We start from the raw sequence: 18,808 nt of genomic DNA on the forward strand, positions 1-18,808 counted from the left end.
TAAAACTCCTTGAATAAAAGATCCACCAATGATAGCAACCCTACTCAACATTATGAAATGAGTAATGAAGAGTTTAAAGGGTAAGAACAAATCAATGACATGTGGAGTGGTTCAGCACTTTGAAATATTTTACGAGTCTCATCTAAAGATGTTAAAGTGCTGGTTGTCACCGAATGAGGGTTGAGTTAATTATACTCTTAATGAAGTTCAATCAAGTTATGACAAGTATCTCAAAGAGTGATAAAGATACTATAAGAACTTCACCTATATGAACTTAGAAGTGGTGCCGCTTCGATTGAGAGTTGGAGTTTTCTCTCATAAAAGTTCATGAACTTGGATAAGTCCAAGGCCATATTAGGGCCGAGCAAAATTTTATGAGGAATACAAGGATATTGTATTTATGTGTGTGGTATCACCAGTGTTGTCATTAGGAATAACAAATTCAAAGTTTTTATGCTATTTGGGATTTCGACTTCACTTTGTGATGCTTACACTAAGATAATATTCAAATCGAAAGATATATTACTTTATTCATAAATACTATTTAATCACTTGGAGAAAATTTTAAATTTGAACAAGTGGGAGATTGTTATAAATTGTTCAAATTAAAAAAAAAAAAAAATTTCAAAAGATTTATTTAAAAATATGTTTTCTTTTATAGTTATTTTGGTAGTTATTTTTCAAAGGTCGTGTCTTTTAAGAAAATATCTATAAATAGATATTTAAGGGTAAATTATTAAGACATCTTTTTCATATTCTTCTTCTTTACTCTCCAAGTTTACTCTCAAGTGATTGAATTAGATATTCTCTAATTCCTCTTTGAAGATTCTTTATTGTTTGCTCAATACAGATCTTCTAAAGGCTTGTCATATCCACTAAAACTATTTGCATCAAACCCATAGCAATCTTATTGAGAAGAGGATGCAAAAATCGTTTTTAGGAAAGTGTTTATACACGTTTCAAGCCTAAATATCTTTCCTAAAGTATTCTTGATCTTGTGTTTGTTATTTGTTTCCATAGTGTTTTTATCCTCTTCTTTGTCGTATTTTCCCAACAATCGATCCCTCTGGAATAATGTACAGAGCTTCGTCTTATACAACTTCCTTCTTATCATTGCGGCGGAACGATCGAAGGGGAGAGGAGAGCGAGCCAAAGAGATAAATGTATCTCTAAGCGAGATCGACAGACGATAAGAGGAGCTCTTCCGAAACGCCGAAGAGAAACATTATATGTTTCACCTGTCTGACCCCAAACAGAATTCAAGGTTTGGAACTGGCTACCGCCATACGTGGCGCTCCAAGAGGGCGATACACTATTAAAATGTTAATTTTCCTTTTAGATAATTAGAAATCAAATCGAAACCATCAGTTCTAATTTTAATTTTTAAATAATTTTATTTTTCAAAAACTTGAACCGATGCATATTGTCATGGTTTTAGTTCAATTCGAAATCGTCAAACTGTTGAACTGATTCAATTCTAAACCAATTCAATTCTAATTCAAACCATATCAAGGATATATACAAGAGTTCCACATCCTTCCTTTCTTTCGTGTGCCGGGGAAGATGACCCCATAGGATTCATATTACATGCAGCTTTCACACTGGAGGAGAAGGGATACTTTAGTTTACAACACTTCAAACATTGATCAACGTAGTGACACTAGTTGCGTTTATTCGCATGTTCATCATTGAAGTTTACAGCTGCTACTGGAATAGGTCTTATACCACCATAAAGTGCATACCTTTTATTGTAAGAAGTGAAAGATTTCACTCTCGTGATCATGGAATTAACAGTATCTTGCCAACATGAGAGCTGCCTTCCATTAACCTGTGAGCCTCCGCAGCTTCTGACAGAGGAAAGGTCTTGTAAACGATGGGCTTCACCTTGCCTGCTGCAATGGCTGACCACACATGCTTCTTCACCTCAGCAACTATTTTGGCTTTGTTCTCAAGGCTTCTGTTGCGCAGACCAGCAGCTGTAGAAAAAAGGTTCATAGTCAATTAAAGTACAAACTCTTTATGTGGTAATCATGTTGCAACGTCAGACAGGTTAGCACACAGCAAAGCTCCTATCACAAACATTTCTTATAGAAGTTTTTGGCAATTTATATTGCGCTTAAACTTTTGCAATTAATCCAGATTTTGATGAAAGTAATAAGATGATAGAAAGTAATAAGATAATTAGGATTTCGGTTCCTGATAACCACAAATTGTCATATGGCAAGGGAATAACCTTTGGACTTATGGTATAAATGCTGCAAAAGAAACATTATTCACTGAAGACAACAATAACAGGAAGTAATTGACAAGACACAAGCATGGAACTCACGTCCCCTGCTCCTGATTTTTCATTTATATTAACTTAAGAAAAACTACAACTCATTCTTAAGTAGTCCACCTTCCTAACTTCTGTGAGATCTACTCATAATAAGAACAACTAGCAGCAAAACACTACAACATACAGCTTCCAGAACCCTTCTGACTTTTGTCAGGTCCATTCATTATGAAAAACTTGGCAAACATCTATGAAATACAACTTTTAGGCACATGCAGAATAAGAGAAGAAACTGGAGGCTATACCTTGTATAGTAAGGCGCCTTGCCAATAAGCAAGACAGGTTTACTTCCGTCGCTGCCCCTCCCATGAAACCGATGATAAAAAGCCTACCATCCATACCCAAGCTATCAAGATTTTTCTGCAGGTAAGACCCGCCAACATTGTCCAGTATAACATCAACACCTGCATCATAGTTACATTCTATTGTCAGATATCTGCATTGCAGTCCAAGCTGCTGGAGCACAGTGGATATACCCTTTCCTCCAGTTTCTTCCTCTACCCTTGCGACGAAGTCTTCAGTCTTGTAATTAATGCAAACATCAGCACCAAGATTCTTGCAAGCAGCCAATTTTTCTTCACTTCCTAGATCGATGCAATTCAATGACATTATATCTTGAAACTGATTGCTATTTAGGTGACATGTTACAAGGATTGCCATGACAAGTGGCACAAGTTGGCATGGGTGAGATTTACGATGCCAGGAAAGTATAGGCATGTGCCATGCTAGAAATATTGGCCATAGTTAGGGTGCTTTTTAGTTGTGCCAGCCGACATAGGGCTGTGATGACTGGCATGGCCAAGAATTGTAACATGTCAGAAAGATTTGTTACCTTCTATAGCACAATAGGGAAATTCTAACTATTTCTATTCATGCTAGCATACCTGCTGTCACAAACACTCTAATTCCAACGTGCTTAGCAATCTGAATAGCAAAGGTACCAATTCCACTAGATCCACCATGAACCTGAAAATAATTGAAAAGGCCAAGTATTATAGGTTTAATCTTGTAAAGAATATCTGTTTAACCAAACGGACAAAAGTTTAGATTTTCTTTTCCAGGATTGCATATGTCATTTGATAGGAACATCATCTAAAAAAGAACTCCACTGCTATTACTCAAAAGAAATGAGCAAAAATTCATGATGATGATGTCAAGCCAAACCAACAACTGATACCTTACAGGTGAAAGATTATGCTTTTGTACTCTACAGAAATAATGAAAATGCAGTCATTTTTCCATGTTGTTAATTATTATGTTCATACATAGTTCCATGCACTTGCACTCTTAACTAGTACAGTAAATTACTAAGTACAAATGAATTAGAGGATCTCAACAAGTTAGCGGAAGACATCCTTCTTTGGAATTTTTTTTTCACATTTAGAGTGCGCTATTAATTTTTGTTTTAAAGAGAAGAAAATAATATGATCATTTATATCTAACACAACTTTAACAAAATGCACTGCACAATGAACCTCAAAATCTAACCCTACATGTAAAAAAATAGAAAAAATAGAAAAAATATTTTTTTATATATTTAATTACTTCTTTGTGCAATGAATAATCATGTTAAGACAGAAAGAACATGGACAAATAAAAAATAAGATGACAATAAATATATTTGGCAAATTCTAATTCACAGTTTTTCTTAAATAACCTGTGAATAATTTGGAAATGTATGTTTGATTCAGTAAATAATCATTTAAATGTAAAAAAAATTGTATGTATTTCAATCTGGAAAACCATTTGGAGAAACATATGTTCAAATAGGAAAAAAGAAACAAGAATTAAAGAATTTGATGTTATTTGGATAATTCTCTACAATGTTATTGCTACCTTAAGTGGTAAAGCTAATGAGGCTACAACCTGTACTCCAGCGTTTCTAAATGTAGGAACTTAATGGTAGAGAATACTCATTGGTTTGGTCAACAATTGGAAACAGCACTTGACAGCTCGAATGGAGTGTGGTAATAACATATGACATAATCTAGCTTTTGTGATTGTTAGACCAAGTATTAATAATTTAGATACAAATTGTTAACCACTAGACCTCATGATATGAATATTTCCAAACGAAAGGCCTACAATCTGATTAGACAATACTGATGACAAACAATTAGATAAGATGTTACAGGCACGAATCTTCAAAGACAACATATAATGAGATTTACCAACAGTGTCTCCCCAGGGGACAACTGGCTCGTCATGAAAATAGTCGACCACACAGTGCATGCCACTTCAGGAAAACTTGCAGCATCCCTCAAAGTGACACCTTCCGGGATAGGAAGAACCTGTCCAGCAGGTACCGCTACCTTCTCTGCATACCCTCCTCCACTCAGAAGGGCACAAACCTGCAGAGGAAACAAATGAGGTCATAGCACAAGTGCATAAAGTATAGAACCTATTTTTCAAACCTTAACTTTAGGATAAATAGCTATTTTGATTGCTATACATCGTGCAATCATAGCTCTAAATACAAGGACTTTTACAACCCAAATTCTGCATTAAAATCCCAGCTTCGTCACAACTGGAACCTCATTTACTTGCTAAAACCCTGATCCGAAGAGTAGATCATTGTTCAACCATTCTACTAACAAGAATGTCCTATACGAATCAAAGAACATGGAATCCCTATACACAAGAAAAAAAAACTCTAAATCTGCCAGATAATGAAACCTAATTGATTAAAGACAGGTAGCTTAATCTGAAAAAAGTTGTCTAAAGAACGGACTAAGGGACTAAACTTCCTGATCCATTTAACACAAATAGCAACAACATATCCGAACTTCCACGCAAAAGCTATCGCCAAGTTCAGCCACGTTGGAGGGTGAGAACTACCTGATCGCCCACCTTCCAGCAAGCAACGGATTTCCCGACGGTGAGGACGGTTCCGGAGCACTCGAGGCCAGGGTAAGGGCTAGCGCCCTTTGGCAGTGGGTACAAACCCTTCCTCTGGACGGTGTCGGCGCGGTTGAGTGCAGTGGCCTCCACCTTGATGAGGACCTCGTCGTCGCCGACCACCGGGTCCTCCACCTCCTGCACCTGTAGCACCTCGGGGCCGCCAGGGCTCGTGATCACTACCGCCCTCATCTCAACCTTCCGGGGAGCCTCATCAGAAGTGCGCAAAGTGCGCAAAGGATAATATAATTACCATTTCTGTACATAGAATCCGCGTACCTGTTAGGCCGAATCACGCATTCAGGTTATCCGGGTTGATACTGCCACCAGTTGTGTTCGTTGACCACATCACCCAAAGAAAATTTTCACCATGATTCGGTCAAACAGTAGTTTTCCTGTGCACTAATACCTATATATATATATATATATATATATATATGATAAATTTACAAAAAAATTGACTTTGAGAATTTTTCAAATGACATTTCAACTTGAAGAAATTATGGTATACCATCTATTTTCCAGAATGATTATACCCCTATCAATTGTCACCTAGTTGCATCAATCAATATTTATCACTTTAAATAATTACTGTCTGTCACTCATGACACTAATGTAATCGAATGTAGAGGCCACAAGCGATAAAGGCGTTACTCTCATCAAACCCTAATAATTGCTTCCCCTCCTTTCTAACCCATCAGGCCCACTTCTTGTAGCTCTCGTGTGAGGGTTGCCATCGTTGCTAACCTCGTTAGACCCACCCTTACATGCCTTACTTGCAACCCTCACACAAGAAAGGAAGGGGTGCAAGGGCCATCGTCACCTCCATAAACCTCGTCACCTCTACCCCTACATGCCTCACCTATAGCCCTTATACAAAAAAAGGAGTGTGAGAGATGTTGTTAGAATCGTAATGGCACCAAGAGTGGGTGGGTGGAGAGAGGGTTAATTAGTGTTATAGTAAATTTTAACTGATTTTAAAGTTTGATCGATAAATCCATATTAGAAACACGATTTATAGAGAAATATAAGGACGACATCACATCCGTAGTGGAAGAACATAAAACAAAAATTTTAAATTTCTCAAAAAGTATTCATAATCGTGCAAAGATTCGGGCACAAAAACCCGCAAAACTGAAAACCATGTATGCGATAGTAGTGTTACCTAGGGAGATCGTATATCCTCAAATCCCTACAGATCTTTGGGAGAGGATGAAGGAGGTCAAGCATCCTCCTTTCTAGCGATGATCTATGTTGAATCTTAGATTTTAACGATGAAACCAATTGATAAAGTTACTATCTTAATGTATGTTTAAGTAACGCAGGACTATCTTCATTCAGAAAAGGCAAATCCATTGAAGCAGGAAGAATCAAACATTAGGTTGGAGTGAAACATGTAAGAAGATTAATAGTCGAGCTAAAGGATCGGTCGACGTATTGGTAGAAGGACTTTATGCCATTAGTTTAGGTATCGAGTCGAATGATCGGACATTGCACCAAGGAGATCGGATTTGGTGGAGGTTAACATATTGATTGGGCAATACACTGAAGAAGAGGACGATCCGCTGAAAGGTTGGACGAAGCACCGGATGAACCAATGACATACCGGTCAATAAAGGATTCAAGCTTAGTAATAATTTATCTAGATTGAAGTAATTTAAAGGGCTAATTGAGTTGGTTTCATGTATAATCATGCCAACTCAATTATGGGCCCATTGGGCTTGAGTTAAGACTATTTTGGATCAAATAGAAGGCTCATTCGGTTACCTAAGGTTAGGTGGAACCACCTATGAGCTGAAAAAGTTAAGAGCACACTTTTCCAAGTTGTTAAGTAGTGGTACCGCTAGACAGGGCAGTGGTACCACCTAGACATATTCTCCGAGATTGTGTCAAGTAGTGGTACCGCCCAATGTTAGTGTGTCAAGCGGTGGTACAACCAGAGTGGGTGGTGATACTACCTAGTGTCAGTACTGTAGGCAGTGATACCATTGTTAGGATTAAGAATGACACTAAGAGGGGGGGTGAATTAGTGCAGCGGATAAAAACGATAAATTTCAATGATTTCGAAAAACTTTGTTCGATAAAATTCTAAGTTCAACGAAAACTGTTAGTTAGACTCGAATAAGTTTACAAGTGAGTAGAGAAGAGGGGATTGGACAGTTTGCAATGAAGTAAAGTAAATGCAGTAAAGAGAACAAGTAGTAAGGAAAGAACACATCGAAATTTATAGTAGTTCGGTCGTTGTGATCTATATCCACTTACGATTCCTCCTCTGCCGAGGTCACCAGTGTCTACTAATGGTCCTCCTTTAATAGGCAAAGACCAACCACCTCTTTGTTGAATCTTAGATTTTGATGATGAAACCAATTGATAGTGTTTATGATTTAATCTGAATTTTGAGTGACGTAGGATACTTCAATTAAGGAGAGACAATTAAAGCAGGAAGAATTATGTTAGGCTGGAGAAAAATATATCAGAAGATTGGACATCGAGCCAAAGGATCGATCGATGTATCGGTAGAAGGCTTCGGGCCATGAGTTCGGGCATCGGGCCAAGAAGAGCAAAAATTACGCCAAGTAAATTGGAGTTGTGGAGGTCAACTGGCCAATTGGGCAATAGGCCGCAAGAGAGGATAATGCACCGAAGATTCGAACGAAGCACCAATAAACAAATGGCATTCCGGATAACACTTGATTTGCTTTGTAATAATTATCTAGATTGAAGTAGGTTTTATGTGTACAGGATTAACTATAATAGTAAGGCATAAAGCAAAATGAAGTCCCGGAGTCAAGAACGTAATTTCGTTGGGAGTTCGAGAGTTCGTCGAAAGTCCGGACGTCTGTCGAAAGTTCTACTGGAATTAATTGAGAAGTCTAGGAGCTTGCCAAAGAAGCTTGTCGGAACTCGCTAAGAAGATCGTCGTGAAGTCTAGGAGCTTGTTGGGAGTCCGCTGGAACATTGCCAAGAGATCGTCAGAAGTTCACCAGAAGATCGCGGGAAGAAACCTAGACTTACGGACTTGTTTAGTGTTGGGAAATCATGGGGGCGACATCACATGCGCAGCGGAAGAACAAGAAAACAAAATCCCCGATTCCCAAAAAGATGTTCGTCGTCGTGCGAAGATTGGTATGCAAAAATCCGCGAAACATGAAACTACGCATAAAGTAGATTATGTTACCTAGGGAGATCGTATATCCCTATTTCCTTGCAGATCCTTAGGAGAGGGTGAAGGAGGTCAAGCGTCCTCCTCTCTAGCGGTGATCCACACAACAGGATTGCGACGATGCTCCTCAAAACTCCAGGCCTACTCTGAGGTGGAGAGGGAGAGGAGAATAGGAAAGGCAAGCAAAGACTCTAGCCTATGAGGCTGTGAATCCCTCCTATTTATAGAGATCCCATGTCAAACCCTAATGGGTCCTTCCCTAGTGGGTATTGGATCTGCATCCAATAAGACAAGGGCTCCGTCGGATATCTCATATCCGAACCTCTACTCATCGCAATGCCTACCATATGTGTGTGACTCTTTAGGCCCAATATCGAGTTGGCCGTGAGTCATACCTGTTAGAACTCCTTCTAACTCAATGAATTATTATCTCTGTAATAATTCACTTGACTCATCGACTACGGACGTACTAGGTCACTACGCCGTAGTCCCCAGACAATACAGGGGAATCCAATCCATTGGACTTGTCTGTCCTCAGTTACCGTGTACCTATAGTCCCTCATCCATCTAATATCCGAGAGACCATATATCGAGCATGGTGCTGTCAGACCCATACGGTTTCTACTCGAGTCTCGCTCTAATCGGATTCTCCCGGAGAAATCTTTCTCTCTCAACCCGAATGACCTTGGCCAGGGATTTGTCTGAGCAAGAACACATGGGATATTCCTCTCATGACGCCGAGAGTGGATGACCCTCTATCAACACTCAATAGCCCTCGTAATGTTGACTACCACTCTCAATGACCAACTGTACTAGATTTGGGACAGCCAAACCAATAAGTCTGGTATCAAAGAGTGGAGCACTCATACAGGACATCCTTGGTGTCTCAAGTCTAAGGACCAAATACACCACTAGGACTACGGAATTGCTGTCTGACAATTAGGCATCATCAACCATCCAGCATTCCGTAAGCGGATCAATCAGTGAACTCATTCTCCAATGAGCACCTGTACTGTATCCCTAGTGTCCCTACACGAGCAGCTATGAGACCAGCTGCATCCATCATATGGACGGGTATACAGCACACCAGTCTATCCGGTTATCACGATGTCCCTCTCGAGTAACCTATGACCGGGATTATTTAGGATATGTGTTTAAAGGTGAATCGATCTCATTATCGTGATCTCATCACGAGCCGATTCCCATTGCATAAATCCAAGGACATCACAATATATATATGCATTTATCCAATAGTTATAAAGTGATATACGCCAAAATATAATAAGCAAAAAGATTCTGTATTAAGTCACACGTGCCATCACTCACGTGATTGGCTTGCTGGGCACCTATGACTAGCAATCTCCCACTTGACCTAAAACCAATCACATATGTGTCTGATCCCCATCAGACTCCTGTGACGCTCAAAGACAATCTGAGACAATGGCTTTGTCAGTGGATCTGCAATGTTATCTTCGGATGGAACTCTTTCCACTGCTACATCTCCTCGGGTTACGATCTCTCTTATAAGCTGGAACCTCCTTAGAACACTTCTGATGAGACCCGGGTTCCCTTATTTGAGTAATCACCCCATAGTTGTCGCAATATAAGGAAGTTGACTTGTCGCTATCTGTATCGACTCCCAAATCTGTGATGAACTTCTTCACCCAAACTCCCTCCTTTGCTGCATCTGATGCAGCAATGTACTCCGCCTCTGTGGTCGAGTCAGCAGTGGTATCTTGCTTGGAACTCTTCCAGCACACTGCTCCTCCATTCAAGGTGTACACATACCCTGAATTCGACTTGCTATCATCGACATCAGACTGAAAACTTGAGTCAGTGAAGCCTTCAACCTTAAGGCTATTACCTCCATATACTAGTAAAAGATCCTTAGTCCTTCTCAAGTACTTAAGGATATAGTTTACTGCTTTCCAGTGCTCCAAGCCTGGATCCGCCTGATACCTGCTCGTGACACTCAGAGCATGCGCTATATCAGGTCTAGTACATAGCATGACATACATGATAGACCCTATTGCTGAGGCATAAGGTATCATATTCATGTTTGCCCTTTGGAATTTTCCATGTCAAACCTTTTGACAATGGTTTCTATGTACCTGGACTGGGACAAGCCAAGCATCCTCTTGGATCTATCTCTATAGATTCTAATCCCCAAGATATAGGATGCTTCCCGTAAGTCCTTTATGGAGAAGTGTCTAGATAACCAAGTCTTTACTGTGGATAGCATTCCTACATCATTCCCAATGATGAGGATGTCATCCACATATAACACCAAAAAGGTGATAGCGCTCCCACTTACCTTCCTGTACACACAAGGCTCATCTTCGTTCTTAACGAAGTCATAAGATCTGATTGCCTCATCAAATCTTATGTTCCAACTTCGGGAAGCTTGCTTTAGTCCATAAATGGATCTAAGCAACCTACACACCTTATTTGGGCAGTTCTTGGACACGAATCCCTCAGGTTGCATCATATACACCTCCTCCTCGAGGTTCCCGTTGAGGAATGTGGTTTTCACATCCATCTGCCAGATCTCATAATCATAGTGTGCTGCAATAGCCAATAGAATTCTGATGGATTTTAGCATTGCTACGGGTGAGAAAGTTTCATCGTAGTCAACACCTTGCCTTTGACGATACCCCTTAGCCACTAGCCTTGCTTTATAGGTCTCTACCTTTCCATCTACTCCGATCTTTTTCTTAAAGATCCACTTACAACCGATGGGTACAATACCTTCGGGCGCATCAACTAGGTTCCAAACCTTATTGGAGTACATAGAATCCATCTCAGAATTCATGGCTTCTTTCCACTTCCCGGAGTCTATATTCATAATAGCCTCCTTGTAGGTCTGAGGATCAATATCCTCTACATCCTTTGCTCTAATATGTCCCACATATCTCTCAGGAGGATGGGATACTCTATCAGACCTGCTTAAAGTTGAAACTTGTGTATTAGGTACCTGAACAGACTCGGACTGTAGAGTGGTGCTTAAGCTTGGTTCTCCAACCTCGCTCAACTCTATCATTCTCCCACTGTCTCCGCCAAGAATGTGTTCCTTCTCAAGGAATACTACTCTATAAGCTACAAAGACCTTTTGGTCCTCGAGATGATAGAAATAATACCCACAAGTTTCCTTGGGGTATCCCACAAATTTGCATCGCTCTGTCCTTGATTCTAACTTATCGGGGTTGTGTCTTTTAACATGGGTAGGGCAGCCCCAAATCTTAACAACCTTAAGATCATGCTTCTTCCCTTTCCATATCTCTTATGGTGTAGACACTACCGACTTAGTTTGAACTCTGTTCAGAAGGTAAGCTGCGGTTTCTAGGGCATATCCCTAGAATGAGATGGGTAGGTCAGCGAAACTCATCATGGACCGTACCATATCTAATAACGTACAATTTCTCCTTCCAAAGACACCATTGAGCTGGGGTGTATAAGGAGGTGTCCATTGGGATAATATCCCATGGTCCTTGAGGAACTGAGTAAACTCTGTACTTAAGTACTCACCTCCTCGATCTGATCGAAAAGTTTTGATACTCTTTCCAGTTTGGTTCTCCACCTCATTCCTATACTCTCTGAATTTCTCAAAGGCATCGGACTTGTACTTCATTAAGTACACATATCCATACCTTGAGAAATCATTAGTAAATGTAATGAAGTAGGAGTAACCTCCAATGGCATGAGTTGACATGGGTCCACATACATCACTATGTATGAGTTCCAACAACTCATTGGCTCTCTCTCCAGTTCTACTAAATGGAGATTTGGTCAGTTTTCCACGAATGCAAGGCTCACAAGTTGCATATGACACATATTCGAATGGATCTAAATATCCATGATTTAGCAACTTTTGAATCCTTCTTTCATGGATGTGACCTAGCCTACAATGCCACAGGTATGCACTGTTCAACTCATTTCGTTTCCTTTTGGACACATTTACATTCATGATATGTGGAGTGGTGTCTAACATAAATAAACCATTATGCAATGTTCCTTTCGTGATGATCTTATCATCTAATAATATCGAACAACCATTGTTCTCAAAAACAAATTTATATCCACTAACTGTTAAACATGAAATGGAGAATGTTTTTGATAATAGAAGGAACAAAATAACATGCATCTAATGCAATAAAAGCTCCACTAGGCAGATGTAGGGCGACCTCGCCAACAGCTAATACAGCAACTTTTGCTCCATTACCCATCTTGAGGTCCATCTCGCCTCTTTCAAGTCTCCTAGGCCTTGCCAGAACCTACAACGAATTGCATATATGATAAGCACTACCGGTATCCAATACCCATGTGTTATCATAAGATTCTAACAAATGGAGACTGATCATGAATGTACCTGAAGCTTCATCAAGCTTTTGTTTCGCCCTTTCTGCAAGGTACTCTTTGCAGTTTCTTTTCCAGTGCCCATCTTTACCACAGTGGAAGCACTGGCCTTTGTCCTTTGTTGGGTCTTTCTTAGCAACCTTTGCTTTACTTTGTTTGCCCTTGCCATTTCCCTTCTTAAGGGACCTTTCTGCTTTCCTTTTCTTTTTGGTCTCACTAGTGTAGAGAACTGGCTTCTCTTTCTTAATAGTACTCTCTGCCTCCCTCAACATATTGAGGAGCTCTGGGAGAGTCACCTCAAGCTTATTCATATTAAAATTCATTATGAACTGTGAAAAGGAATCTGGTAGGGACTGAAGCACAATGTCCACACACAAGTTATCCTCTAGGACCATTCCTAGACCTGTGAGTTTCTCTATCAACTCAATCATCTTTAGGACATGGTTCTGAACCGGTGTCCCCTCAGTCATCCTAACGCGGAAGAGGCTCTTGGATATCTCATATCGCTGAGTCCTTTCCTATTCCTCAAACAATTTGCGGACATGTAGGAGAATGGATCTGGCATCCATCTTTTCATGTTGTCTTTGTAACTCTGGAGTCATAGAGCCCAACATATAGCACTGAGCAAGAGTCGAGTCATCAATGCACTTCACGTAGCGAGCGATCTCATCCTCGCTTGCCCCTTCTTCGGGCGTAGGCATCACTGTATCAAGGACGTACACGATTTTCTCCGCTGTGAGAACAATTCTCAAGTTACGGAGCCAATCCGTATAATTTGGACCAGTGAGGCGGTTGACATCAAGTATGCCACGTAAGGGATTTGAAAGCGACATTTTTTGAAAATAAAGATGTAGTAGAAATGAATAACATGCAGATTTTGCAAGAAATATACTATCAAGATATGGACTTCTATCTTAATATGCTCCCACTATTTTACTAACGAGTCACGCGACACCCTCAGCACGTGAAACGGAAGTCTCCGACAGACTTCTAGTGGGGATCAGGATCCAATCAACGTCTTAGTGTAACCTCGAGGGACTCGACCAATCACACTAAGCCTAAAAGGTAGGCAACTCTTGCCGATCACAACTCCTTGTGATTCCCGTCCTGTTCGGCCTCCGAATCACCATGGCCTCGAGGGACTCGACCAACCATGATGCTCGGTTAAGTCAACACCTTCGTTACAAGATGAGTCTGATTTGATGATATACCCTCGAGGGACTCGACCAAGCATACCATGCCCTCCGGTCACCGGTGACATCTCTATGTCGTAAGCAAGATAACGAATCGCGATATAGGTGAGTCTCGAGGGACTCGACCAACTCAACCTACACCGGGAATCGGTTCCTACTCATAACGATGGAAGGCTACGTGGGTCAATCTAATTGCCTCACGTTTACCGACTTAATATTATCGAGAGATGTTTCTATAATTTGGTCTCCTAATATGACATGTCACACATATACATATTTAATATATATCTACATCGCATGCAAACATATATACATATCTAGTATGTGTATAAGCAATCACATCAGATGATCATGGACCACAACCTAATATGATTAGGCCCGAGCCAGTAGGCCTAATCACTCATATCAAGATCTATGTGTGCAACGGTGCATCTCCATGCCCTGTGATCGTCCATCTCGTCCTCGTCGGTTCTGTCGACATCTTGATGCATCTCCATGCATCACGATCGTCCGTCTCGTGGGTCCCGCTATCGCATCCACGCTCCCGCTGCGCCTCCTCATGTGATTACAACTTAATCATAGGCACGCAGGCCCGACAATAAATGAGAAATATAATGGAGGTTCGCAGACCTCAATAATAATAATCACAAGTACACACATCACACGGTCCATGATCATCCGTCCACACATTATACATCATATGTATAAATAATCATCATCATGTAGGACTACTAGATAATAATAAAAATAATAATCAACTAAACCTTTTAATTAATTAATATTTTTTGAAATCAGGGACATGTAGGGAATTTTTGAATTTATAGGGGTATTTTCGTAATTTGGACAAAAGACAGAAACTGGAATTTCTCAAATTCCGAGGGGCAAAACTGTCTTTTGACCAGAAAACCCTAATGCCCTTTCCCCTTTCGCTGCTGCCGCCGCCGCCACCCTGCCGGCGGCGGCTTGTGCGGCGGGGCGAGGGCACTGCCCTCGCCAGCTGGCGGCGCTGCCGCTGCGGGTGGGCGCCCCCTTCGGGCGCCGCTGGCTTCTCGAGCAGTTCTGCCGGCGAGGCAGCGCCCGCAGGCGGTGCTGCCTCGCTGGCGGCCGCCCCTGCGGGGTTTTTGCCCGTGGGAGCAGCGGCCACAAGCGCCTCTGCCCTGCGGTGGTACCGCCCAGACACAGTCTCTCAAGCAGTGGTACCGTTAAACAAGTGATGGTACCACCCAACATAGGCAGTGGTACCGTTAGGACCCGGGAAACCTAAGATAAGACATTTTTAAGCTCCAAGTTTGAATCAACTTAAGGCCTATAAATACCCCTCTCATCCTTGGTTAACATACACAAGAATTGAGAGTGAAAAAGAAAAAAATGCTACTATAATCTTATGTGAACTCCTCTAAAAAATCTAAGTGTTATAATAGTTCAAGAAAGGAGTAAGTGAGGGTACAAGGGTTATCTCCTAAACTCGAAAAAAGGAGAAAGAGTTGTAAAAGGTGGTTGGTCTTTGCTTGTTGAAGGAAGACCGATAGTGGATGCTGGTGGCCTCGATGGAAGAGGAATCGATGGAGCGGATGTAGGTCACGACGATCGAACCACTATAAACTCGGTTTGCATGTCTATTTGTGTAATTTACCTTTACTACAAACTTACTTGCTTTACATCCACTATGCTCTTTCATATCCTTTTAATTTTAAGTATCTTTTCGAAATCGACTTTAATCAAACGAGAGATTTTGAACTAACGTAATTTTTACCACTGCACTAATTAACCCCCCCTCTTAGTGCCAACTCATTCCTAATAGTTGGTATCAGGGCCACGTTTTTCTCGTTTGGTTTAACACCCAAAGAGAAATGACTCTTTTCAGTTTTTAAGAAGGTCATTCTCTCATTCATCCTCTCATGTTCAATGGGACATACTACATATATTGGAAAACTCGAATAAGAGATTTCTTGCTTTCGTTGAATCTCGATTTATAGAATATAATCAAATTTGGTTTTCAAAAGTCTTCTCTTTCAATTAACGATTGGAATGAGTTGGAGAAGAAGACTTTTTCTTTAAATGCAAAGGCTATGAATGCCTTATTTTACGTCTTAAACAAAAATAAATTCAATCAAATTTTTATGTGTGAAACGACTTTTGATATTTGACACACTCTTGAAATTACACATAAAGGCACGAACAGAGTTAAAGAGTCTAAAGTCAATCTTTTAATGCATGATTTTGAACTTTTTTGAATGAAGCTAAGCGAAATCGTTATTGACATGTACACCCGTTTTACGGATGTCATCAATGGTTTAAAAACTCTTGGTAAAAGTTTTTCGAACCTTGAACTTATGAACAAAATTTTACGATCTCTTTTTAAAAATTAGGATTCTAAAGTAATGGTCATTCAAGAGGCTAAGGATTTAAATAACTTTCCTCTCGAAGAACTTATCGGTTCATTATTGACATATAAAATGACTTGCAATGCTCATGAAGAGCTTGAGAACAACATTCCAAAGAACATGATTGATTTGACACTTCAAACAATAGAATACTACTTGAGTGATGACTCAAGTGATGTTGATGATGACCTTGAACTCTTAAAGTTTAAAAAGTTCATGAAACAAGAATTAAAGAACAAAAATAAGTTTAAAAAGAACGTAACTACTTACTATGAATGCAAGAAGAAAGAAGTACCTTGGGATGAATCGAGCTTATCCAATGACGAGGAGCAAACCGATGAAGATGAAACGACGAACTTCACTTTGATGACTCTCGACGATGAGGTAAATAACTTAAATGAAACTCCTTTGATTTATTTCGAAATTACATGATGTTTTTCATGAGTTATTTTAGAAAAATTATATATAAATTTTTCTTGAAAATTGCATGTTTAATGATGTAATGAAAATGTTAAAAAATTAGGATCATACTAGTAATTTTGAAAATAATAATGACAATTGTATGTTTTATGAAAATATAACAAAATGTTAGATACAAATCTAATGCTTGTACACCTAATAAGAATAATCATATGTATGTTTTTAAGAAGCAATAATATGCAATCATGTTGATTTTCGTATTGTTTTTTTTATTTTGATCGACGATGCCTTATGTTCAATGAAACCATGCTTGATGTTTTAAAAAAATAATGTAATGATGATTTGAGATCATGTTTAATGGGTTTATCTTTCAAAATTATGTATGATGATGGATTATCGATCTTTGCCGTAATGAAAGTTCTTTTTCATTTTAAACGATGATGCATATTTTTGTTTGGCATAAAAAAATAAAGGCATGCTTGTATGAAATCAAATCACTTAGATTAAAACAAAAAAGGAGAATGCATGTTTTCTTGAAAATACCTCTAAAGCTTTTTGATTTTTCAACAAGTGATTCTTAGTGATAAATCTATCTTAAGTAATCTCTTGAAAATGATCTTGATTTAATGATTTAAATTTAAATGAGCTTTTATCTTGATTTTTTAAGATTTATAACTTGAGATTTCTTATGCATGAATCAAGATATTATTTTATTTAATCTCCTATGTTTCTTTTATCTATTTATAAAAGAAGAGATTTGTTGAAATAAATCATGTCTTATGCATTAATGAAAAATTGAGACATTATATATGAATCGAGTTCTCATGTGAATCTATTTAAGTTGCCTTTATTGAATTTTTTGAAAAGTGATTTTGATGATTTGAATTTGAATGAAAAATTTTCAACCGAATCATGAACTTTCTTTTTGATTTCTCTACTTGAGCTATCTTTTATGAGAATAAAAAATTTTCTATCTTCGATTATTTCATCTTATCATTTACTAAAAGAGAGACTTATACAAACAAACTATGATCTTGATAATGGTTTGTAATGGTTTGAAATTATGCATGTTATACGTTGAAGATTTGAAATCATATTTTGATATCATGCATACCCAAGAAATATTGATTTGACAAATTGAATGAGTTAAAAATGAATGATAATTTTTCTCTTAATTATAAATTGTGATATTTTTTTATGAATCATCATCTTGATTTCTCGAGATTTGATACCATCATAATGTGAAATATTTTTGATTTGGAATGATACATGTAATGCTAATGATTTTATTATGATGATGTATATGTTGTATTACATATGATGTGAATCATGATTAAAATTACCTTGATTTGAATTTAAGTTTTATCTCAATTATGACATTTTGAAATAAGAATGACACTTTATCTTTGTCATAATTTATAAATTGAAATAAAGGAAAATGAATTGCACCATTGTATTGTTATTCCCCTCTTTTTGCCAATGACAAAGGGGGTGAAAAAAAATTGCTTGCAAGAGGTAAACTTGTTAGCTTGCTCATCTCAAAAGAGAAGCAAAAAGTGCTAACTTGTAAATCTCAAGAGAAGCAATGTTTGCTAAGTTACATATTTCAAAAAGATGCAAAAATAGTTTATCTTACATACTCTAAAATGATATAAATTTGCTAGCTCGCATGTTCTCATATGATGTAACACTTGCTAAATTTGCTAGGAGAAAAACTTGCAAAGAAGCAATATTGCTAACTTGCATACTTCAAGAAGCAAAAGTTGTCTTTTTGAACATCTCAAATATTGCTAGCTTATTTTTTAAAAAATATTATAAAAATTTGCTAGCTTACATGATGTAGAACTTGCTATCTTGAACATCACCAAGAATTACTAGCTTGCAATCTCAAGAGAAGCAAAAGTGCTATTTTGCCTATCTCAAGAAGCAAAACATGCTAATTAGCACATCTAGCAAAATTTACAAACTTGCAAAACTCAAAATTATTGTTAGCTTGCATGATGATAAAACTTGAGATTATAATTATTATGCAATGATTTGAACTTGTATTTCTAAACACTTG

The 18,808-nt window shown here is 38.6% G+C and overlaps 1 protein-coding gene across 1 annotated transcript; it reads right to left on the reverse strand.

Moving 5' to 3' along the window:
* Positions 1-1,517: 1,517 nt before the first annotated feature.
* Positions 1,518-5,463, reverse strand: LOC135636915 (uncharacterized). Its single transcript, XM_065149089.1, has 6 exons — positions 5,174-5,463; positions 4,507-4,686; positions 3,220-3,301; positions 2,812-2,919; positions 2,581-2,739; positions 1,518-1,976 (listed from the first exon to the last, which is right to left on the reverse strand). Exons 1-6 carry the CDS (start codon positions 5,423-5,425, stop codon positions 1,780-1,782), a joined length of 978 nt encoding a protein of 325 aa, XP_065005161.1. The 5' UTR covers positions 5,426-5,463; the 3' UTR covers positions 1,518-1,779.
* Between the last annotated feature and the right edge of the window lie 13,345 nt (positions 5,464-18,808).

The sequence above is a fragment of the Musa acuminata genome, chromosome BXJ3-4, assembly GCF_036884655.1.
Source record: "Musa acuminata AAA Group cultivar baxijiao chromosome BXJ3-4, Cavendish_Baxijiao_AAA, whole genome shotgun sequence".
Lineage (NCBI taxonomy): Eukaryota > Viridiplantae > Streptophyta > Magnoliopsida > Zingiberales > Musaceae > Musa > Musa acuminata.

What these genes read in the sequence shown, in the direction of transcription:
- LOC135636915 (XM_065149089.1), bottom strand. Translation starts at nt 5,425, where the DNA reads ATGAGGGCGGTAGTGATCACGAGCCCTGGCGGCCCCGAGGTGCTACAG. An exon ending in GCTGGAAGGTGGGCGATCAG is followed by an intron (nt 4,687 to 5,173) that starts GTAGTTCTCACC and finishes TTTCCTCTGCAG; the next exon opens with GTTTGTGCCCTTCTGAGTGG. An exon ending in TAGAGTGTTTGTGACAGCAG is followed by an intron (nt 2,920 to 3,219) that starts GTATGCTAGCAT and finishes GCATCGATCTAG; the next exon opens with GAAGTGAAGAAAAATTGGCT.